The sequence below is a fragment of the Anser anser genome (genome assembly GCF_964211835.1).
Source record: "Anser anser genome assembly, chromosome: 1".
NCBI classification, from domain to species: Eukaryota; Metazoa; Chordata; class Aves; order Anseriformes; family Anatidae; genus Anser; species Anser anser.
In genome coordinates this window covers 38,649,410-38,674,654 of record NC_139720.1, presented here as the reverse complement: position 1 = coordinate 38,674,654, position 25,245 = coordinate 38,649,410, and the positions used below count along the sequence as shown (strand labels likewise).

At 42.7% G+C, this 25,245-nt stretch overlaps 1 protein-coding gene across 4 annotated transcripts; it reads left to right on the top strand.

Annotated features, from left to right (window-relative positions):
- The first annotated feature begins 1,928 nt into the window (after window positions 1–1,928).
- BEST3 (bestrophin 3) lies at window positions 1,929–25,173 on the top strand. 4 transcript variants are annotated; one of them, XM_083824713.1, is made up of 10 exons: window positions 1,929–2,058; window positions 5,388–5,557; window positions 7,300–7,394; window positions 7,946–8,179; window positions 13,317–13,471; window positions 14,182–14,259; window positions 14,653–14,805; window positions 17,606–17,686; window positions 18,727–18,878; window positions 21,068–25,173. In XM_083824713.1, the coding sequence occupies exons 2-10, from the start codon at window positions 5,406–5,408 to the stop codon at window positions 21,972–21,974; spliced, it is 2,007 nt and encodes a 668-aa protein (XP_083680839.1). In that variant the 5' UTR covers window positions 1,929–2,058; window positions 5,388–5,405; the 3' UTR covers window positions 21,975–25,173. The 4 variants fall into 4 exon arrangements, with proteins under 4 accessions (XP_083680839.1, XP_083680841.1, XP_083680842.1 ...); XM_083824714.1 differs by lacking the exon at window positions 1,929–2,058 and having other exon boundaries at window positions 4,708–5,557; XM_083824715.1 differs by lacking the exons at window positions 14,182–14,259; window positions 14,653–14,805.
- Window positions 25,174–25,245: the final 72 nt, after the last annotated feature.

Here is a 25,245-nt window from a genome sequence, read left to right as displayed (position 1 = left end):
TGGCACCCTATTTGAACTTACTTGTTTGCTAAATAGTACATTAAAGGGCCAGAAGATCACTCAGATAGCCCAGGAGGTTCCTTGTAGGTTTGATTTGCTCATTCAATGGATTTGGCAGAAACACAGGATTGTAAGAAAGTACGAGATATCAGTTCTAGTTTTAAAAAACAGGTCACAGGTGGCAGGCATTTTGTATGCAGCAGGACTGTCATGACTGTGTCAGCATCCCCCAAGAGCAAAGCAGAGCTGACCAATGTTTTCTCAGTCCTTAGCCCTAGCTGCTGCTTTCTTCCTCCCAAGTCCCCCTTCTTTCTTGTCTGCCCTTAAAGCAGAAGGCAGCTTCTAATGTCTTGAAAAAATGGATTTTGCAGAGCTCTGTAGCCAGTCCTTAGTGAAATGAGGGACAAAGAAATGATTGTGGTGGCTTTCATGGCCCTTCTCTAATAACTGAGCTTTTGCAGCCCCCCACCGATGTGCTGTTCACGTTGTGCATTCAAGATACCAACATAAACACAAACAGAAGAGCTGAACTACAATGTAAGACTACCTTAAAACTTACAGCAAAGGTCTCCACTCATGCTAACACAGATATTGGCATCAGCTAGAAAATGTAACAAGCTCCTTAAGCAGGGACTCCCAGCAGCAGTTACAAGCTAGAACTCTTCCCTCCCTGCCTTCCTCCGCGTTCAGGTGGATGGAGGCAGCCTGTGGGGTCTGAGTTTCAGGGCTGAGTAATTATTTTAACAACGACCTTAGAAGATCCCTGTCATGAGGAGTCTTCTCGGGGCGGGCAGTCGCTGTAATAGGATCGGGCAGCGCGTTTCTTCACGCCAAGTCACCGAATGTTAAAATGATTTGTCATCTTTCACTGCAGGCCGCTGCCTGACACACACATGCCACAGTCTCGTGTCTCGCCTGCTTTGACATCAAAGTGTCTTCCTTCTGTGATTGCCAATGGGAAGAAAGGCAAACAATGACAGCGGCTGATTTGCTTTCAGAGAGAGTCCTAATTAAATAAGTGCTCTCAGATAGCTTTGTACGTTATAATGGGGTGAAGGCAGGGGAAAAAACCTTTCATCATAAAACGTATTAAATCCATAAATCTTGCTTACTCTCTCCCCCTGGAATTTTTATTTATTTATTTATTTATTTCACAGTTACACTGTTTCATTCTCCATAGAGATTTATGGCAACATTATATGGCCTCTCCTGGGCTTTCACAGTCTGTCACCTTTTACAACTCCCTCTTAATGCCATGAGTCATAAAAAAGGGAGTCCATCTCATTTTACAAAGGGGAAGAGGGGAAGAAGTTCCCTCCAGTCACACAAAGCCTCAAATGTGCCGTCGTGAACAGGTTCACTGAGCCTGATGGGACTTCTAAGAGCCACTGCACTTATTGTGAGGGATGGGAGGCTTCTGCAGCCTGCCCTGCTGTCCTCATTTCCCAGTTCAAGGCAGCGGGAGAGCAGCGATGTGCTGCAGGGTGCGAACCAGGTGCAGCTGGGGCACATCCCCAAATTTGTCCCAAATCTGTCCGGGTTGTCCAGCCTTCCTGGTTAGATGCAGTCAGTGCCATTCACAAGGCTAGGTCTGAGGAGGTGACTCTTTCAAGGTCCCAGATGAAAACGCTCCTCGCCTTTCCCAGTTTGGGGACAGGAAGGAAAATGGAGAAAACTGGAGGTGCCAGCCAAACCGTGGCAAGGCTCTGCATCCAAATGAAAGGGGTCCTTCCGACGGCAAGCGGCGTTATAATTATAGACTAGAAAAGAGCAAGATCAGCAGCTGCTGCTGCTGCTGCTGCTTGCGTTTGTTCCCTGTGTAACTGACAGGACAGAGGACTTGGCAAAAACAGCCTTCCAGAAGTGGAAAGACATTTTAACCCCTGTGCTTGTCAGTCCTCTCCTCCCGGGGCTCGGTGGAAGCAATCCCCTGCTTCAGGTTAGGGGAAGAGCCCAGGGATTACACCAGCCCCGAGGGGTGCCCTATTTGGGACGTCTGAGCAAGAGGAAGGGTCCGGGATTTGCCTTCGTGCTTGGATTGCCAGATCCAAAGAGCAGGTCAGTGGGCATGGAGCGTGCTCGATGTACTTTTGTGTCTGACTTAACGCCGATCTCTCTCTCTCTCTCGCTTGCTTTCTCTAATATACCATAAACAAATAAATCAGATAACACAATGACAAAGGGTAGGTCTGCGCAGAGGCACTATTTATTTATACGTTCTGTAATGTCTCTTTCATGGTCAGTTAGGGAACACTGATTGCTGTTATTTTTTTACTGTGGTTTCTCTCTGAACTCTAATGCATCCTGAAATTCTCAGCCAGGCAAAAATCCTATTTACAACTGGGCTCAATATTAGCAGGGAAAAAGATCTTTTATTTTTAGGCATTTATGTCTAAGGACATCTGATGATCTTAGCAAAAGTGGAGTGATATATACCTCACATTTCAGTCCAGGCTGGAGAAAGTTTCAGAGAGGGAGCAAACACTGAGCCAAAGGAAAAGCAATGTCACGGATGTGAGCCAAAGTTTCTGCAGGCACAAAACGGGTATAACTTGTGTCACGTCGTCAGAACTCACAAATCCAAACCAGCAGAAAGCCTAGCCCCGTATCTGCTAATGAAGCCCAGGGCAATGCGATTAATAGGAAAGTCTTGCATGGCAGCAGTTACTGCGGTGTCCGATCCGGTGCTCTGTCCTTCTATGGCCCCAGCCAAGACAGGCAGGAATGTGCTGGGGGCATCGTGATCCTTCGCTCTTCCTGTCAGCCTCAGCTTTAGCTTTTTAATTTCCTGTGACCATGAGTAATGCTGGAAGGACTCTCAGGCAAAGGCCACCCGTGCCCCAAAGGCTTGGGACCACCGCGGAGGAATCAGCCACAGCACCAGGATTTATGCAAAAACTTGCTGCCTAAATGTGTGTGTGCTGTACCCCGGTGGTGGTAGCTGTTCACAGAGGAAAAACACAAGTGCAGACTTAAATCTATATTTGCTAAGATCTAACCAGACAGACACATTGCTGTCTGTCATAGCTCCTATAGACTAAAGTGATCTTAGGTCACCTAACCTGACCTAATGTGTATTTTGGGACATTACATTTCACCCTGAAACCCCTGTATGAACCCAGTGATCAACGTTCAATAACGCATCTGCTTAGCAGGAAACTAAAATACAGAGCATCTCAGGCAAGGCAAGGAAAGCAAACCAAGGCACCACAGCCTGAAATTGCTGTGAGAGTCCCACTTTTATTTGCCCCATTTCCGAGGCAGAAAGAAAAAGCCACTGGTGCCCAGTGCCTCCCACGTTCACGTGAAGGTTTTCTACTCACAGCCAAGGACTTCAAGCAAAGTGCTAAGAGAGATGGCAGAAATCTGATTAAGTGAAATGTAGCTCTTCAACTTGAGCAGGCAAATTGCACTTCATGGAGAAAACTCCCCTCTCCCAGCTTAATGTCAGGGGAAATATTCATAATCCGCAATCCTATTATCACTACAGCTCTGCAGTTGTAGCCAAAATCCACCCACTAGCATTTCCAGGCAGGATTTGCTGCAGGTCCTTAGAGGAGGTGAACCCATTTTGTCCTGCTGAGCTAGTGTCGATTTCTGGCACCATGCAGGCACCGATGCTGTAGAGGAAAGCCAGGGGGAACACACTGAACACACAGATCTCAGAAACTGAGGAGGGAGCTGGGGGAAGAAACACAGCCCTGCAGCTAACAGGGTGCTGATGACAGGTGATCCTGGTGGACACTTCTTCACTGTATTGTTTGAACACACACTACCTGGCATTAATGGGCAAGGTTAAAGCCTCCTGCAGCCATCCCAGGAGACTCAGTGTGCCTCTGACCACATCTTTCTACTCCATTCCTACCCTGTGGCCTGGCCACTGACCTCTCCTTGCCTTTAAAGCCCTATTTCTGCTTGGAATGGAAATCTCTGCCTCCATTTTCGTAATGTTGCATCCTGACCACAGGCTTTCCAGCAGGCAGGGCTGCACTGCTGCACGCCAGCCAGTCAGTTTGGCTCCTGAATTTAACTTTTGGAAGTTCAATGACAACAACAACAACAATATTTAAAGGGATGTGTCCAGTCTCAGATGCAGAAAAACTATCATTTAGATTTGGATGCTAAGGAATAAAAACCATGCATCTCAAAAAAAAAAAAAATACAATACCAAAACAAAAGTCTCAGAGCTCAAGCTGGCAAACCTCAAGCAGACATTCGGCACATGGGAAGAGACAGTCTGTCAGTAATAGGAGGCTTATGGTGTCTTTTCCCTGCTGATTCCCATGGTGACTAAAAGAAAAAGTGGCACTTTTACAGCTGAATTTTAATGGCTTGTTTTTATGCTCTGCATAGGAGATGTAGCCAAGTTACATAAAACACTATCAAGCCATCTATTAACTGTGGGTTCATATTTCTTTCTGAGAGTAAATGACCTACACTGGCACCAAGAAAATGCGTACAAGAACAATATTTAGGCTAGTGTCTTACACAATAACTACCCTGAGGCTTTGTGCTTGTCTTGTTTGTTCCTTTTCCTGAATGCTGTACAAAAGTGCTTTCATCTGTATTTGGAGTTAAGTTCTCTGCAAGCACATAAAAGTTGCTGTAGCATCCCTGCACCAAGCAAGCAAGCAAGAAAAGCAGTGTAAAATATTTGCCAGTATGCTTTTAGCACTGCTTTAATTACGTGGTGTTTCATGCTGTCCACCTGAGCAACCCCGTGGCTTTTTTTTGCATGGCCATGCAGTGCTGAAGCACCAGCGTAGTGATGAGTGTGTCTAGCTGCCAAGGAGAAAAATAACAGGGTTCCCCAGCCGATCTCAGCTGCTGTCGTAACTGTTAATGAAAGAGGCCGTCTCCAGATCTCATTTGCTTCTCGATGAGTGTAATTACCAAAGCCAGCTAAAAATACCGGCTGGGGAGGAAGGTACATTGGTGAATTCAGCTTTGCTTCTGTTGCTGGAGCTCTGACAGACTTTGGAAAAATTTCAAGCAAATTCGCTTCCTTTTCTTTGCTTGCACCAGACTGGGGCAAACTGGGAATAAGCAGAGGCTTCAGAGGTGTAACGTGTCCCTGCTGACACTGCCACTGCCACCCAGGCGGGCAGCCACATCTGGCGCTGGCTGCTGCTTTTGGGTGGTGGCTGGGGCCAACCTCAAGTGCAGCATTGCATCCCTCAACCTGCGGGTCAGCAGGGCTTGCAACCACAAGATCTTCACATTTTTCTCTCTTTTCACATATAGAAACACACAGCATGTGTTTATGTATACTATTATATGTGTATTTGTGTGTGTATATCTGTATATATCTATACATGGGTGCGTTCAGGTTAGGATACACTGTCTAAAATGTTATTGGTTTCCTGCTTCTCTTCTACTGTTTCTAGGCACAGCCTGCCAAGACGATGACAGTCACTTATTCCAGCAAAGTAGCAAATGCCACTTTCTTTGGATTTCACAGATTACTCCTAAAGTGGAAAGGCAGCATCTACAAATTGCTGTACAGAGAATTTATTGTTTTTGCCACTCTTTACACAGCGATAAGTGTATTATACAGGTACACGCTTTCCAATTCACATCTCATTAAATGTTATACTGAAGTTTCACACTTGGTAGCATTAGGCTGATGAGTGACTGGTTGGGGCGGGGGGTGCCACATAATTGTTGTCCTTTCCTTGAACCTTTTCTAATCTCCTTTAATTTCCACATTTACTTTATAGATCCAGAGGAAGCATGTAGAGTGTAAATAAAATATGGTCTATCATACTCGACTGATTCTACTCTCAGCCTCCTGCCAATGTTGAGCAACCCTTCTGATGAAGTTAGGCTAAATAAGTTAGCCTAAATTAGTTAGTTAAGCTAAATAAACACCCACAAGTAGCCCATGATATCTAGTCTTTATCGTTCTGGCATTGAGTGTGCCTCTCTGCTTTGAATGATGAGTATAGGCATTTCTTGCTTGCAGAATTGGGTCTTCAGCTGCTCAGAGGTAATTTCACTGACGACACTGAAGTGAATAAACTGAGGGGCAGGTTATATAGTCTTTTCTCAGGAAAGGTGAAGTTATCCTTAAAGGTAGGAGAGCATGACTAGCTTTATTTTTAAGGACCTAATTTTACAAAGGGACAGGCAAGACTAGCTGGAAAATAGCTGTGGTTATTAGCTGGGTGCAACACAGCACCTGGGAGGGCCAGGCCAGAAGGAGAGCTACTGCTTGCACCAAGGTGTGAATTAAATAGAAGCAATGCATCAATTAATGTAGTGAGCCTTTTAATTGATGAAGTGCACTACACATGAATATCAAAACCATGATTCAGATCTTGCCTTGATCTGTAATTAGCCCCCGGTGTTTTCTTTTTATGTGTAACAAAGAAAAATAGCTTCAGTTTGTTTGTGATTAATGACCAGTTTCACACAATGTTCAGTGGTCTATACCTGTACCTTCAGAAAGAAAATTACAGTATTAATATGTAAGAAAAACTGAAGGCTAACATTCACTTAAATTAATCCAGCTTCACTTAAAAGTTAGGCAACTAAAGACTGTAATAAATATGACCTGGAAAGCACTTCATATATACCACAGTTTTTCCTACAAGATTGTAAGCAAAATCCACCAAATATTTGTCATGTGTTCCTTTTATATGAAATCAAAGAATAACTGTAATACCTATATATCCGAATAAAATAATTGTTTGTATTTAAGCCTGTTGTATTTCATTAGATATATTTCTCCATGGGAATAAGTTGCTGTGCTCCACTAATTTTCTATCATCTGATGAATATTTTCCCCACTACAAGATGGATACAGTTGTGTTTTTCATTTTGTGGATAAGCAAAATTTTGTAGGAGTAAGAGCAAAAACTGCTGCAATGTGGAATTTTCAAATAACACTGAGTAGAAATCGGTAACTTTTTGCACTTCAGACAGACCTAAGCATTTTGGTTAAGTGGCCCTCTGGAAAATGAGAGCAAGCTCTGCTTGCTCACTTACCTCTTATTATCATCATTGGTCTGGATGAGATAGCATGCTAATTCTAAAGGTGTATTGACTCTAATTAGCAGTGCCAGTCGAATTAGTCATGAGAAAACAGCAAATACATGAGAATAAATAGTCTTCTCTAGCTTCTTTATTACACGGTACAAGTGTTCTTTTAGAATCTTTAAGAAGCACTTTAAGAATCTTCTTGAAGGCGTTAGCCAAGCTTGCTCCCAAATACAACTATGTGATCATTTGTATGTATTTGCACTTTTTAGTGCCAGAGTATTACAAAAGGACATATACATTTTATTTTTGCTGCAGATTTTTTCTTACAGGAAGCCAAAAACGGTTCTTTGAAAAATTATCAATTTACTGTGACAAATATGCTGAACAAATCCCAGTAACTTTTGTGCTTGGTAAGTACTGGTTACACATGAAATTATTCTCCAACACTGTCTCTGTCCAAGCATCTTGTAAGTGTATGTGCAAGGAAGCATTGCAGAGCTGAGGGGCATGTGGGAGATTAGAGGCTCACAATAAAGTCATCAGCTTCCAGCAGGTTTCCTTAAAGTCAGGTTGCTTTTGTCACATCAACATTTATGCTCATGTTCTTAATAGTCCAACAAAAGAGCATTCTAATATATATACAGATATATATAGTGCCCACTAACCCTGGTACATTGTGCCTGACCTTTCAAAGCACTAAATTCACTCAAAGTCTACTACAGAAAAGCAAATTTGGAAGTTTGTGTTAACGTTGTATGAGATACTCAGATGTAATAGGTCGTTAAGTTGCAGTGTCTATTAAATAAGTATTGATTTCATACCAATTTTGACATGACTTACCGCATTTATTCTGGGAAATGTAGCAGCATAGTGATATGAATAATACCCTATAATGTAAATCAAGGTAAACTAAACAGAAGCCCTGATAGGCACTGGACTTTTTTTTTCTTCCAACCCACAGGTTTCTATGTCACCTTGGTGGTGAACCGGTGGTGGAACCAGTTTGTGAATTTGCCATGGCCAGACCGACTGATGTTCTTGATCTCCAGCTGTGTCCAGGGAAGAGATGAATACGGCCGCTTGCTCAGGAGGACTCTAATGCGCTACGTGAACTTAACTTCTCTGCTGATCTTTCGCTCCGTGAGCACAGCCGTCTACAAAAGGTTTCCCACCATGGACCATGTGGTGGGTGCAGGTACTGCTGCATCCTTCTCCCAGAATTTCTTTTCCTTTCCCTCATGGGTAGGGGCACGGGGATGGAAGGAGCCACCTTCATGTTTTCTTTCCTCTTTGGCCCCATGTTTCTGTCACACTAACCCTTGTCAAAGATGCCACCTTTTTGTCACTGGCTTAATTGAAGTGCCTTTAAATGGCCATCTTTAGTGTTCTTCAAGACTTCATCTAGTGGCACTACAGAAAGCAGAATGAGTTGGAGACTCTTTCATGGACCTTTTTGCAGGCATTGTGGGGGCAATAGGTCTGCCCCCAACAAACAAGCACGTGGAGCAGGTATAAAGTTTTCCAAGGCATGAAAACTGAAGTCGTTGTGATGTCGTATAACACAGTAGGAGTGCTGACTTGTTATCCAACCATGTCTCAATGTCTAGGGTCTAGTGCATCCGGGCTGGTTTCCACAGACACATCACAAATATTGTTTCATCTCAATTATTTCTGAGTAGATTGAATAGGTCACAGATTGGTTGGGATACACTCTGAATATCCCAAACTCCAGGGCTTTTTTCTTTTAATTTACGACCCCACCTTAAACTTAGTTTTTCAAGGATAGATAAGTATTAAACACGTCTTTATTCTCTCAACATAAAGATTTGGTGATTTCCCCCAAATAGGAGATATGTTGTTACTGAACATTTTACATTTCTTAAAATTATTCCTTTGGCATGGATTAGTAAACAAAGTTGTAGCAAGTTAAAATATGCAGTGTGTATATACATATACACATTCAAATATGTGTAAGAAGCTTTGGATGTTGAAAAAAAAAATCCATGCAGAATGCACTGATCTTTCCAAAAAAAATCATTTGCGTTGTCACGCTTTTTTCCAAAATTCAGTTGAATTTTGTAGTTCTCTTTCATGTGCTTTTCAAAAATATTGTTTACCTGAGCCTGTGAGAGGTCAAGGAAGCTTCTGTCACTCTCTCCAAGCAATCTGCTTCTAGCATGTACTGGAAAATTACCACATTTCCAGCAGGCTAATCCAGCTCTGCCTCCCTATTGCTAAAGACAATCTGTTCCGAAAGAGACAAAATGTCGCAGCATTGTACAAAAATTGTAGACTGGAAAACAAGATTTCTTTTTTTTTTTTTCTGCACAGTGGAAAACATTCTACTACACACTACATAACTAAGTATTGGCAGGCAGCTCCGTGGATTTCAGTACAGATTGTGTAAGTCCTTATACACATTGTGCCACAGAATTTTTGTTGATACGGTATTGAGCACTTGAGGGTATATTTTGCTACTACTAGCATCCAGTGATTAAGACAGCACTCTGCAATTATCCCCTCCCTAATTCCCTACGGCATTATATAACAGGCTGCATGGGAGGGCAACATTTAATATGAACGTGAGTGGCAGAATCTGATACTTACCGAGCAGTCATCACTGAAACAACTTATGCTGATTTTGCATTTTGCTCTCAAACTGAAAACTGCCATAGTGTAACTACTGCTACACGTTTCCCTTTTCAGCAAATGAACTGCTTAAATTCATAGATTTTAAATCTGAGAGCAGGACAATGATAATCTAGTCTGACTCATCCACAACACACGGCATAAAAGCTTACTCACAACCTCCTTTATCAAGTTGCAATTTCTGACTGAACTGTAATACCTTCTAGGAATCTAAGCAGACCTGATTTAAAATTCAGCTGATTACAATGGAGAATACACCGCAGAGCTGGCATTCACAACAGTGAACTCACTGTTGAAAAGTGGAATTTCATTCGGAGTCTGAACTTGCATAGTCATTTTCTATTCACTGGATTTTTAAATGGTTTTGGTTGTTCTTTTTTTTTTTTTTTTTTTTTTTTTAGTTAGGTGAAAACACCATTTTCTCTCAATAACTACCTATTAGAAGAGTGCATAGAGGCTTGAAAAAAAAAATAGGAGCTTCATCTTCTTTAGACTCTTCCTGCAAGGTATGGTTTTCAGTTCTGGATCTTCCTCATAACTATTTTCTAAGCTTTTCATTTCATTTTTACCATTCTTTATGGAACTATAGGCAGTCATTTCACATAGATTCATGACATCATGATGCTGAGTACTGCAGCATGTACGCCATAAGCATCAAATGCCTGGCAGTCCTTAAATTTCAAAACCTGTTTGTTGCAAGGTGTGAGAGGAAAGGTGGATGCTCAAGAACATGAATCTTGAAAAACATGAGTCAACTGCTTGGCAGAGAGCCACCCAAACCAAACAACAGGAGGTGCTGAAGCAAAACGTGAGGTTTGAACCCAGTGACATGGCTACCTACTGTTGACTGAAGTGCACCCACCACTAATTAATCCTTTCTCAGATGAGAATAGAGAAGCATAAAATGAAATTTATATATATTTGATTGTTGTTAGCACACTCCGTGGGAGATGCCCACCGATCAGTTCCTTCTTCTAACCCCTAGCCATTACATCATTTGACATGGGTACCCTGAACCAGTCTTGCCTCAATCCATCCCATTTTGACAGGAATCCTGAATACCCCGTGAATCATTTCAGGGACAGCACTACTGACTTTTTCCAGCCAGACTTGTGTTCTCATTAATACTTTTTCCATAAGATCACTTCGGCTAACACTGTTCACATTATTATCTTTTCATTCTTTATTGATATCTCCCGTGTCAAGCTTTTCATATTTTTGCAAGGATTCAGTGCCCTATCGTTCCTTAGATCACCCTTTTCAAGATCTTGGCAGAGTATTTGCCAAATATTTTCAATTTTCTGGAACTGCTCCAGTCTTCCAGTTCCAATGTTCTTGTTCAGAGAGTTTGTCAGTTAATTCTTTAAATACTCTTAAATAAAAATAAGGTGAGCATATTTAGAAGCCACTTAAGTTTAATAAATATCCTCTCCTGTAATTCATGGAATATAAGGTGTTTTCTTACCCCTGCAATTACAATAAGCAATTCTGTACTGCATATTGCTCGTGTTGCTGTAACATTTACCAACAGGAAATATTAAATATTTTCTGTGATAAGTATTCTAGGTATTATTAATGTCCATCAAAGACAATATTTAATTAATATAAACATGAATGCCTTAACTTTAGAAATAATGGCAACTTGAATATTACTTTGAAAAGAGCAGTGATGTTTATTTTTTTCTGAACAAAAAGGTACCTGGTTTAAGCGGAGAGCTGCACTGATTCTTGGAGCTTTGCTTTTCTTCATGAACCCCTCAGGCTGTGCCCTTCTCGATAATGACTTCCCAGAACCTCTCCAGGGAATTGCATACTCCAGACTGTCGTTTGTTTTTATATTCCTTCTGTTTCAGGATGAGAGAAACACCTTTTCCTGCCCTATAATAAGAAATCTGGCCAGCCAAAAATCGAAGGCAGCCTTAAAGACTGACTTTCAGGAGTCAGGAGGATTTGTGGCTAGCAGGTCAATAATCAGTTACCCGATTATTTCTGTGCAACTGGTTATGAGAGCTGGATGCACACCACACAGGGACCTTTTAAAAGTTGTATATTTCTCTCTTCTTAAGTTCCAGGATTCTGCAGGAATACCATATCTTTCTGCTGAACTGCTTTTCTTCTAGCCCAACAGCAGTGTGTCCTGTCCATGTGCTCCTTCTAAGTACTTGCAACGTTCATACCTCCTGTGTTGTACTATTGCAACTGTACAGCAGTGTCAACAACAGAGTGTTTATGAAGGCCGCTTTGTTTAACAAATGTGCTCTTACCTTATTCACATTTAAAAAAAAAAAAAACAGCTGTGGAAGTTTGTATATATTTCTTTTTCACAGCTTCATGTACCATCACCAATGTTAGCAAGAGCAGATCAACTCTTACTAGCTAAAGGACTAGAAAAAGGACTAGACTTACTAGCTAAAGGACTAAGAAAAAATCACTTCCATTCTCAGTTCCCCAAAATTGAATTTACAGCACTCCATCTATTGTTAAACTTGTAGTTAATGGATGAGCCACTTATTTTGGAGCTTTGTTACTATCTTTGTCCTGTTTCAATTCTAATATCAAGACAATAAAAGAAGCCTTATACCCACCTGAGCAAAAACTAAGGTCCTCAAACCTAAAGATTGCTCTAATACTAGAAAATCTAGGATTCAGCCAAAAGAAAATGTGAGGTTCCCCTTCATTAAATTTCTGAGGTTGTTTATCTCAAAGGCACGGGTGGAAGGAGGACAGCAGAGCAGAGCTGAACTGTCCTAACCACAAAGCCCAAGGAGGTTGAGGTGTTGCTCCAAAAAGCAGGCTGTCCCCATGCCAGTCCCAGGCAGCGCAGATTTTGTCAGACACAGCCCTGGCTGCCCTTGGAGCTTCTCGCCATGGAGGGAAGCAGGACTTCACAAGGCCAGGCTGTCTCTGCAGGAAACATAATGCCTTCCCAGCGCCAGGGCCAGGCAGGCAGCCAGGCAGAGTGCAGCACGCCTCAGCATGCAGCCCCGGAGCAGGCGGCATGGCCCGGTGCACCGTGAGCAGCAGGATTTCTCTGCGTGGCTCCTCTTCCTTCTCCTTACTCACCTGCATAACCCCAAAGATGAAACACAAGCTGGCAGAGAAGTGTTTCACTGGCAGAAGGCGCGCTCTCTGCTGTGCTATGTTTCATGCACATGTCTGCGTCCTTCCTGGCTTGCTCACTTCATTACAGATTTACCAAAAAATTATCAGGATCAGAAGGTCGCCGGGCTGCCTTGCAACATATAATGACATCTTGCTAAAAGCCATCATTGTTGAAAAGTGATAGTTTATTGACTGATGTTATCCAGTTCCTTATTTTTCTAAAAGTAGAATATAAAACTGGAGGGTGATCTGTACAATACTTAGTATTATTTGTATCTACAGTATTTCAGCAGTCACATAGGAAAACAGAGCTATAGCAAATTGCTGCATATATTGATCAAGGCAGATTATTTTTCAGATACTTAGTGCAGAAAGAAGTTGGTTTAAGCAAAAGCCATCCTGGAAAAATATTATAAAAAAAAAAAAGGAGGCTACTGTTTAGAATTATAATTAGTGTTTTGCATAGTTCTATGGAAATACATATGAACATAATCATATTCAAAATCTGTAACATAAATTGCACTGTCTGCACAGAATAAATCAACTCTTTTGTTGTTGTTGTTGCTGTTGTTTGCCAACAGGTTTTATGACAAGATATGAAAGGAAAATATTTGATGACCTTAAGTCTCCCCACCTAAAATACTGGGTTCCCTTTGTCTGGTTTGGAAATCTGGCATCCAAGGCACGGAAGGAGGGTAGAATTCGAGACAGTGTGGATCTGCAGACTCTAATGAATGTAAGTAGAAAAAGTAAATCTACAGAAAACTAGTATTAAATTGCTATGCGGTAGCTTTTCACTTACACAACTCGATTTAGTGCACACAACTCTCCAGAGTCATCTAAATGATCTTACTCAAAGTCTATACCACTTTTCTCTGTGCACCACTGTACACTCAGGCACACACGGCAGCAGTGCACTGGGATTGTATTTATATGACTGAGGAGGTATTACCTGAAACAACAATTTGATGAGTAAAGATTTCTTCTAGCTTCACCGTAAATTTATACTTGGTTCATTGCTGCAGAAAAAAAAAAAAATAATAAATCTAAGAATTATTTGGCATTTTGAAAATGTTAATATCAGTTTCAGGAAAAATAATCTTCCTGAATATTTTATTACGTGGTCAAACATCCTTTATATGATAGAACACATTCTCTTTCATATATAACTAAATTGTAGATAAGATAAAAACAAAATATAATTTGTGAAGAAATAGATATCATACTAAAGCATTTAAACTCCATAAATTAAGTGAATATTCAAACATGGCAATGGGCTGCTGGATATAATCATTTAATAGATTTATACTACCTTTTCTCCCAGTCCTTTTGAATGTATAAAAATGAACTGCAACAAAATGTTTGTCATTCAGAATTCCTGTCATTTAAGTTCATTGGGGTTTGTTTCTATTTTTTTTCCTTTTTTTTTTTTCCCTTCCCATTCAGGAGATGAATAAGTACCGGTCTTGGTGTAGCCTTTTGTTTGGCTATGACTGGGTTGGAATTCCACTGGTCTATACACAGGTACTGAGATGTTATCTTTCACAAAATTTGAAACACGGTTTCCATAAAAGGGGAGATTTGTGCCAAATGTCCATAGACTTGACTGGCAGCTCCAAGCTTCTGGGCACTCCCTGAGTCCCACTGGATTATGGACGCCTGGCTAAATATTTAAGTCATGTTTAATGTGGAGATGTTTTGAAGTCCTTGCATAATTTGGAGAGTGGGGAAGCACCAAAATGCTCATTTCCTGGGTCTAATTCCTAGCCATAATTACTCACGTGGCCTCTTTATTTGTAACATTTTTCTACAGATCTGTAAATATTACGAAAGGCAGTCAGAGGCCTTTGGATATGTGATGCCTTATGCATAAGACTGTATAATTACATGTTTCCAATTAAATTTTGTTCTTTGCAGGTTGTTACTCTTGCAGTCTATACTTTTTTCTTTGCCTGCCTGATAGGGCGACAATTTTTGGATACTGACCAAGGGTATCAGGGACATGACTTAGATCTTTACATTCCAATCTTCACACTGTTACAGTTCTTCTTCTACGCAGGATGGCTCAAGGTAAACTAGTTTTCTGGGAAGGTGATGGGGGAACCCTCCCTGGGTGAGCTGGTGAAGGTGTCAGAGCTGAAGTCAAGGTGTCAGATTCATGGCACACTATAAAATCACCAAGGATTAATGGAGTTATACCAAAGCAGGATTCAGCCCAGAGTGTCCTGTGGTCATAAAGAAAAAATCATCCGATACATTTTTAATTCTACTCAACAGATTTTACTGTAAGAAATTGTCAGGATCCTGAACGAGCCCATTTTATTAATAGTGCAGTGACAGCTCCCCAAGGAAGCATTACTCCAACAAAATCCAGTCCCAGGACTTGGACGTTAGAATAACAGAAGAAAGATTAAAAAAAAAAAAAAAAAAAGGTTTCTCCCCCTAAGCTGTGCAGTGGGGAAATACTGTTGTTGCTTCTTAGGATCAAAGCCTGCCTTTAATGTCTACTGTTAACTAATCAGATGCAGGCGATTAAAGGTCTCCAGTTTCAGACGACTATCAAACATGGCAGCTAATATTGGCTACAATCCCACTGCATAAAAACATTAATTAAAAAAAGAGTTATGGAAGGACTTGGATGCTACCCATCGTCCCATTGATGCCTGGTCAGTTAACATACCATCATCAATCCGATAGATGAGTAATTAAGGCACACACCTCACATTGATTCTCTTCCTCTGCAGTGAGTATCAAGGTAGACTAACTGAAAAAAAGTTTTGAATAAAAAGCAAATTTGTACATTAGGTTTCCTTTTGGGATTAATAATCAGCTGGAAACTTTGAGCTCACATTTATTAGGAAATAAATGGCACAAAATTGGCCATTTAGAGCCCTCTTCCCATTAAAGTCCCCATTTTCAGAGCCCTCATCCCACAGCCACCTCACAATGGCAGGGCAAAAGAAGGCAGCATACCACGCTGGTGTATTGCAAGGGTTTTGCAAGGATTGCAAACATTTAATAGCAGGGTAGATGCCTACAGACCTTAAATTCCTATCTTTTTAAAGTGTATTCATCACGGACTTTCTTTGAAGTTGCAGATGAGAGGCTTTATCTCTAGGCACTGCCTTTCAGGGGTTTAATAGTGAGTTACAAAACTGGATGCTGTTCTTCCTGACTCCCCTGCCCAATGCCTTCCCCTCCATCAACACCCAAGGCTGTCAGTAGCATCTTTTCCAGTTAGGCTTGAGGCTCCCAGCCAACTCCAGGCAACAGCAGGTGTGGGATGTCATTATAACTGAGAAATTTTCTGCATAAGACAATGAAAGGGAGGAGAAGCAGCTTTTAAAAAGCAAATGTAAAATCTGCAGTGCTCCCTCAGACCTGCAGTGCCACAGAGTCAGGGTGTTTCTGTTCTGAAGGTTAAAGCCCGTTTCCTGCTGAGTGCGTTGGGCCTCGGCTGCCAGATTGTGTAAAGGGCTCAGCACTATTGACTTCCAGTAACTTGGCAGTTCCTCAGAAATGATGGCGAAACTGAGCTCATTCCTTGGCCTCAGGCCTGATCTGTTATACCTGCAATACAGGGACAAAGTTTCCCATCACGTGAGACATTGCTAAATCCCCATTTTCATTACTGTAATAGACAGGCCATCCAAATACAGGCCTTAGCTGTCTAGCATTTCATTCCTTTCCAGACAACAAAGGCCAGTGGCCAGGAAAAGGCCATTGCTGCTGTTCCCTCGGTCCTGACCATGCTCACTGTGGTTTTTTAGCTCATGCGATAGGTTTTGCAGTGGATTTTGGGGCAGTGATTCCTGAGTTAACACCAAGTGTCTTCCCTGGAGAGCCACAGCACCATCTGTGCTCTGGCACACTCCGATTCCAGCAGCTACATCGCTGTACCTGAAATCCGGTGCCCCGGGGCACACCAATGGGTGCGAGCAGAGGTGTCCCCTGTCTGCCTTTCATTCCTCCTGCCTTCAGTGGGGTTTTCATAGTGTTGGTCTTCTCAGCAGTTCATTCCTCACCTTCCACTGCTGGCCTAGGAGAGTCAGCAAGCGATTAGCTAATGTTGCAGCTGAGAGGTCTTTAATCATGAGGCACATGCGAATAAATAACCACAGAGTGACTGCCTTGCTATTATAAGTTATTTAGATCGCAGCAGCCCGTAGCAAGTTTCACAAGGGAGGCTGTTTAACCCTGCAGTCTCTTTGCTCAACGCCGTGTTGAAGCTGGGACCTCACCACTGCTCCCTGTGTGGCCCTGGCCATCTCCAGGATCTTGGCTTTGGCTAGCAGGACACACAGCTTTCACTAGATTTGAGGATTTTTGCAGGCTGCTTTTCCTCAAAATCACTCAGAGAGATGCAGTTAGCATGACCTTAGGGAAATAGGGAGCAGCTAGGGGCTGGCATCCAGGCCTGGGCTCAAAAGACAGCTGTATGCCTTCCAGAAGGCTTCAGCTGCATTGCTGGGAAATATTAACTGAATGGGCCGGTGGAGTATCGTAGACCATAATGCAATAACAGAGCCTTCAGCAGCTAAATCATTAATTTAAATCAGCCCAAGACAGCAGTGAGGGAAGGTAAGGAATATCTTATGTGACAATCACCGTGGCCCGGACATTTCTCAGTTCCTGTAGGCCAGTGCCGACAATCATGACTGACAGCACGAACGAGACACCAGGGGCTGCATCCGTGGGGAAAGCAAGCTGTTCCTTCACTCGACTGGCAAAAACATCACACTGGAGCCTGTGTTATGATTGCAAGTGACAGGCAGGGAGGGAGAGGAAAAATCAGATCAAATTTTCTCTGAAGCAGCAGTCCTGACATTGCATGCCAACCTCTATTCACGCTGTCTCGTTTCCCTTTCAGGTCGCAGAACAACTTATTAATCCATTTGGAGAAGATGATGATGATTTTGAAACTAATTGGTGCATCGATCGAAACTTACAGGTTGCTGTTGTTATTTCTACTTCCAGCTTTAGCGTATTATAGATCATCATCACATTTAATCCCATTTCTTACATCGAGGTACAAATTAAGGGCAACAAGCGTCATCCAAACAAACTCTTTCCCTGAAGGTGTACCTATAGCTATAATCCCCAGGTTTTATTTTCATAATCTAATGCACCCTAATTTTGGTATTTGGCATTGCTTGCTGCCTGACTAAACACACAAATAGACTACCTTCAACTTTAAGCTCACTTCACGCCAGGAAAAAAAAATAATGTTGTTTAATCCTGCAAAATACAAAAGCCACCTATTCCCATCTAGACAAAAACATGTTCTGCTGATGATCTGAATGTCTAATGATTACAACAATATATATTAATCTTCCTTAAAAAAAAAAATGTATATATAATCTCAGCGCTGGGGACTTCAGAGACTTTTTAGGGGCAGCAAGGGCAGGAAAAGCAAACCTGAATATGAAGCAAACCAAGCAACTCAAGTGTGCACAGAAGTGGGAAAGGCCTTCACACCTGCCAGAGATGGTCTCTGGCTTAACAGTACCTCAGGCTTCTTGTGCAAGGGTGAAAGAGAGCCCTGAAATATATTGCAAGGCCCTAAATCAGGACGGTCACACTCTTGATTCTGCAGGTGTTAAAATGCGGACAAGGCCTATCAAAAAGCTCCTCAACTTGTGGAACATTTTAAGGAGCACAATTTACGCCCTGCACAGACTGCCCATAGCACGTAGAGGACTACAAGTCCATTTAACCACATTGTTTGTGAGGAAAGGACCTCAATCCCAAAGAAATATCTTCACAGCACAGGAGACTCAATTTACATAAAATTTAGAATTTCGTGGGTGTAGGAGGGTATTTGGGATGTATTTTAATAACGCTGAGTCTCTTCACAATGCCCAGGGCACCATACACGGCTTACTTTAAAGGGTTTTGAAAGAAATATTGAGTCAGAGAGTTCAAAGCAGATTATTTTGTATGCTGTAATATATTGAACGTGACATAATTTATACAAAAAAAATATCTAAGGTCTCGCTTCTGGCGGTGGATGAGATGCACATGAACTTACCGAGGATGGAGAAAGATATTTACTGGAACGACTCTTCTGCCCGGCCGCCCTACACAAAAGCAGCTGCTGATTACTGCATTCCGTCATTCCTTGGATCGACTATTGAAATGGGGTGAGTGGCACTAAAGTCCTTAATGCCATAAGAAAGGTTACCCCCGGGGCAGCCCAGCACCTCTGTTGACTGATGGACACTCAGCGCAGGGCTGCAGCTTGGCACCGGTGGCTTGTACTCTTTGGGGACCTTCACCAGTCCCCAAAGGCTGGTCCTCCCTGCTAACGCTCATTTGGAGCAGCTGCCTTGGGAGTTCCAGTTTGTGACACCTGATTAAGACCATTTCCTTTGTGGGAATGTGATAAAGAGGCATGGGACTTAAGGATGTGATGATATTGTGAATGAGGAAGACTGAGATGGGAAATTAAGTTACTGGGAGGGGGTGGACAGGCTGGTGTTGACAGGATGATGTCCTCAGCAAGCCATGTGCTCATACAATTGTGCGGCCGTAGCACACGTTGTCTAATTAATGAACAGGTTACATTTGGGGGGGCTTGCTGATAGACTCTGAGAACTGGATGGCACCTGAAGACAGTGACAAACTATATTAATATTTTTTTATTTACTACAGCTTATTACACCCACAAATAGCTGTTCCTTTGCCTGTTCAATTAGCAGATGATGCCTTTTACCTTGTTGGATGAAATTAGTCCAACTTTTTGTGAAGATAAAAAAGAAGTCATCTTAAATGTTGTATGGCTTTTCATTGACTAATAATCTAGGCAAGTAAGCTGGAATGGTCAGATTTCGTGAAGGGATAAAGAAGAGGAGTTATTTGCCAAGACCAACACAATAGCCCTTGCTATAAAGAAGTGTTGGGAGTCTATAGGATTGCCGGGTGTTGTCAGGATCTATATTAGACAGCAGTGATAGGCCAGTCAGCTTAGAAGGTGTTAAGTTTAAACACTTGTGATATGCTCTAATATAAAACAAGGCAGTAGGTGTAAATACCATCCTGCCTAAGCAAATACCAGGACAAGTAGACATTTTTATCTGAAAATCTTTTTTAAAACTTCAGTCTTTTTTTTGTAGGTTTAAAGTATATCTCAAAAAGTTTTCAACTTTTTCAAAAATTTCCAGCTTTCTTCAAAACAAAACAAAACAAAAAAGTGGATTTGTTTTGCTTTAGTTTGTTTTGCTTCATTTGGTCTTGGAAAGGAAATTGATGTTTTCTCATTTTTATTCCTCTTATTTTTCCATTTTTGCTTGCCTTGTAATACAAAGAACAAAGTTTTATATCAGTTCCTTTTATCACACACAGCCTTTTCAGAAGTTCTTTCATTCTGGAAAAACTATTAGATAGCCAAAAGAGAAGAAGAAAAATCCATAGAATATAATTTATTTTACTGTAATTACCACAAGAAAAAAAAATGAAGAATATAAGAAGAAACATTATTAAGTCTGAGAACAATTTTTTTAATAAGAAGCACTCCACAAAAATGAGGGGTAGTAGATGAATAATTTCATGTTAGTCCCAATGAAATGCAAACAGCTTCTGTTATTAACTGTTTTCCCCTCTGAAATATTTCTGCATTCAACTCTCTAAAGAAGAGCTAGTTAGTTTTTGCAGACTCCAAAAACAGGGTCTGATGGGTCATCCAACTCCAAAGCAAATATATATATAAACCTTGAGGCCAAATCCAAGTTCTTCTCCAGTCCCCTCAACTAACATCTTCACAAATGCAGAATGAAACTTCCTCTGTCCTTCTGGCTTAGTGTTCCCTCCCCGAGCTCCTTGCCTCAGGTTTGGCCCGAGTCCTTTTGCAATCCTTGCCCTTAGGACAGATAACCAGGCTAATTTGACTTGTCTTCTGGGATGCACTGGGTCTCTACTGTGTAGTGAATGGCCTGGCAGATGAAACAATAGCTGTACTCATTAACCAGAAGTTATTCTCATTAACCTGAAGTTGTTCTCATTTGCCTGAAGGCCTCTCCTGATCTACAGCACTGTGCAGGGTTTCTTTCCCCCCTCACTCTCATCCTAAGCGCAAGCCAGCCGTGTGGAGCTGCTGCAGAGGGCTGCCGCCAGGTATTGAGTGGAGCAGCGTCACTGGGCTGCCCTGGCTCCTGACCCCAAATTTCCCTTCCATGCCATTCCTGAGGGACGCATGAGGGATTTGGCTCCTAACCCCTCCCTCATTGCTTTCTTCCTGCCAAGACAGTGGGATATATGCAGAAGTGTTGCGGTGCATGCAGACTGCAACGCTTCCTCCGGGTAAGTAACACCTACCACCTGGTTTATTTGGCAGGCTGGCTGATACCGAATTCCTCTATGGGGAAGAGTGGCCCTGGGAAGAGGAGAAACATCGAAGACAACACTCAGTGCTGAGAAGAGTCAAGAGATTTCTCAGCGTCCATGAGAGCCCTTCATCCCCTGCTCACCGGCGCTACAATCGGCAGACAAGTGAGAATTCGGTGTTTTTCCCAGCAGATGAAAAGGGGCACATCAGAAGGCTGCAAGAAATGCACACAAGGGGGAGACATTCTACCTCAAGCTTCAAGAAGAAACATGAAGGAGTTGAAAGAAGTAACAGACTTCACAGTAGCAGAGATCTAGGACCGATAACTGAAACCTCAAGGAATGAGACACAGTTCAATGACAGTGACACCTCATCTGAGACAAGCAAGCCAGTTCCCGAGGTCATCGTCTCTGAAGTCAAGGAGAAAGCACCTGATGTGCTGGGCAAACCCGCTCCGCAAGCAGAGAGCACCACAGGTATGCCAGAAGAGAAGCTCCAAAGGAGCCTAACTGCGGCAGACGTGACTCTTCTGGACCTTCCTTTCTTCCCCCCAGAAGTGACTACATACCTCCCAGACTCCGACATGCATCAGTCACTTCCTAGCATGATAAGGGAGCCCAAACACGAACCCCATAGTAGTAACATAGCCGGTTTTGTAACAGATCATGACGGAAACCTCCAGCGATGGAGTTTACCAAGCTTCCATAGTCCCAGCACAATGTCAAATGCTGACTCTGCACCTCCCGTAACAGATCCTGGGACAACTTCACAACAAAGGACCTTAAGTGATGGAAAAAATGTTACTTCTGCTGCTGCTCCAGAGACATTTGAAATGCACCACTTACTGGGTAACCTGGATACAAAAGAAACAGCCATAGTAGAATTTTCTAATGAGAAAAGTGAAAGAAAACTTTGACAGTGCTTCTTCTGGGTCTGGCTGAACTTCCTGTCTTTTCTTGAAAATGGTTCTCACACAGATTTGTTGCAAAGTCCAGAAAGGCAGGCATGCTGCTCAGACAAGTCCTGAGCAAGATCCAGTAGAGGATTTGGGCACCTAAACAGGAGGCACTGTGGTGACTTGCTTTAAGCCATTTGGTCCCTTGCTTCAAATCTGTGACCCTGTGGGGAAAACACTTATGGAGAGAACTGAGAGCCTCAGAAGTGGATGCAAACCAGGCAGCACACACAGCAGTGAGATGTATAGGCTCACCTAGAGGAAACACTAAGGTAAAGAAGAGCAGAGGTGGCTTTGTACACTTTCGATCCACCCTGAACACTGCCATCTAATCTGATGGCCATTCTCTCAGATTTAAGCCTGTAACATCCTCGCAAGATCACCAACAGTTTTGGTTTCTAGTCAAGCAGCTGGAAAAGGAGGTGTGGGCTCAATTCCCTCAGCCTGGAGAGATTCAGTCTAATATCTCCCACTGCCTGGAGGGATGCTTGAAAAATCAGGCTCCTTGCTTGTGGTTTGTGGGGGCAAGAGTCCGCTCTGCTCCTGATGGAGGGGGAAAAAGAAGAAAAAAGAAAAAAAAAAAAACAAGGAAAGAAAAAAAATAGAGGATTAAATATTTAACTTAATTAAGAAAAAGAGAAGATGTAGAAGATGTAAATCTTCTGATGGCTGGGCATTGGAGCTTTGAGCCTTGGTTTCTGCTCCTAGGAGAATGTACATAGCTTGCTCAGGGGCTGTGGCACTCTCTCAAGAGGTAGAGTGCTGCAGAGGCAACTGATCTCATTCCCCCACTCTTGTAGGGGTTTTCAGCTGGCATATATGAGGATTTTCAGCAGCTATGGAGAAAATCTGGCTTCTTATATAACTCTGTCCTCACAGACCATGAGCTTGAGGTACTGTGTTTCCCTCTGAAAGGGGATTTAAGCCAGAAATGACTTCCCTACAAATCCTCACTGAGGGTCTGGTCCCACCACACCTACTCAATCCCCTCCTTCACACAGCTTCCACCAGAGTTAAAGGTGTGGGAGCAGAGTGCTCATCCTTCCCAACCCAGACATCAACGTGTTTTATCTCAGCGTATGTAGGCCTCCAAAAGCCTTCCCAGCTTCTCATTGTCCAGCTCTGCTCAGCTTCCATCATTTTCCTCTTGGTGTGGCTGCTACCTAGGGCACACACTCATGCTTTCTGCCAGGCCATTAAGCATGACATGAGCAATGATTTTTCTACTTCTCCCACTCACTCTGCCAGCACTCCCTGGCCCAGCAACAGTGTCCATTCTTCAATGGAGGCCAAAGGAAGCCATCCAGTAACCACTGAGTGGATAAGCTTCAGTTAAGTCCCACAGAGGTGTCTATTACACGCAGATGTATGTTAAATTAGGAATGACAGATCTGAAGTCCCACAGTATATTCTGCAATAAGCAAATAACATTTCACACACAGCAGGCCAGCTCCAGGTTAGCTATAATATAAATATAATAAAAAAGAACTACTGCTGGGCTGAGTTACCAGAAAAAATTCCTCTCATTTAGTCTGTTATCTCACTTTTGCAAACATCTGCAGGTTCTGACTTGTATTAAATTATCTTTTGGAATTACATGCTCTTTTAGGCACTTCTTTTGGTGAGCTATTTGCATGGTAAATGGACTATTTTAGCTACCCCAACAATTTACAATTCACGTTCACTGGCAATGTGAACAATGTAGAATTATTGCATGAATAAAGTTATTTTGAGAAACGCAGTTGTCTTGACTGTACTGAACTGTCAAGAAACACTTCTGGCAAAGGTTTGACCCACCATGCAAAGTCAGCTTGATGTCTACTAGGACCAGAGAGGAAACCCTACAGAAGTGGGCAAAGCTGGAAAAGACTGAGGAGATAATAGGGCCAGGAAAGATAAATATGTCAGAACAACAGCTTGCGCCCAGCAAGTGGTGTTAATCTTAAAAGAGATAAGATACATCAGAGTAAAGAGAGGGATGGTCCCAGCACACTCAGCCTGACTTTCCATGTATTTCTAGGATGTGTTTGTGCTCTATGCCAGGATTCACAGAGCCAAGCTGTCAGTGTTCACACTGCAGGGACACATCCTACCACCCTTAAAATCCTCAGCCGTAAATAACAGATCTCTAACTCTTCCTGCAATTTCCTGTTTGAGGAATACATATGTATTTTGCAAATAATGGAAATGTACCAGAATGGTAAGTCAGCTGCGTAACAGGAAAACAGAAATACCCAGCTGCTGTTAAATGAGTGATACATGTTCATAGATGTTTGGTATATCACACACACACACATACACATGAAAAAGAAGTTTTCTAGACAAAGGAATTTGCTTACGATCACTCTGTTCTTTAAGAATGACCTGGATAAAGAGAGGTTAAGACAAGATAATCCTGAAATAAATGATAACCATACAGTTTAATCTTTTCTGTAAAAAGAAACAAATGGCAGATGAGTTATTGTTGCCGCAGGTTGATAGCTGCGATACCAGATGTCTAACATGATGTAGTTGCAAATACAGAGCTGTGAAAACGCACCAGAGAGAGAAAGCATTCACACCTGAAGGCAGGATCAATATTTCAGAGATACCTACACACAAACCACCTGTCTTTATTTATACTTACTGAGTCTTACAACTGAAGCCTTAAAACCTAAGACCCCGTGACGGTAACCCTGCCAAGGCCTGCAATGGGCATAGCACTGGCTCTGTGTTGAGCACATCCACACACGTGGCAGCTGAGGCCATCAGCTCCTGCCCCGGGGATGCTGAAGCAGGGCCTGTCCCCAGTGCCCCACAGCCCTGCCCAGCCACGGCCTCCACCCCGCTGGTCCCAAACCATGGGCCCATGTCCACCAGGGAGGTGCCCGATGCTCGGGGATGGGTTTGCCCAAGTGCCACCGCAGATGTGACCCAGGGACACCGGCCATGTCTGCCACCACTGCTGCCTCCCGGCAGCCCTCATCTCGCATCAGGCCTGGCCATCCTGTGAGGGGAGGTGGGAGATAACCTGCCATTTGGGCCTGACAGAGAGGACTTGATTCTTCATGTCCATGGCCTCTTCCACCAGCCCAGTAAACCTGCTCAGAGCTTTTCACACACAGACGTTGTTCAGCTTTAGGGACAGAAGAGCAGCACCAACACATCCCATCTCCCCACCACAGGCCACCAAGCAAGCTGGAAATGCAATTGCTGTTGACCCTCTCGTCCCCCTCAGCACAGGCAGCCCTGG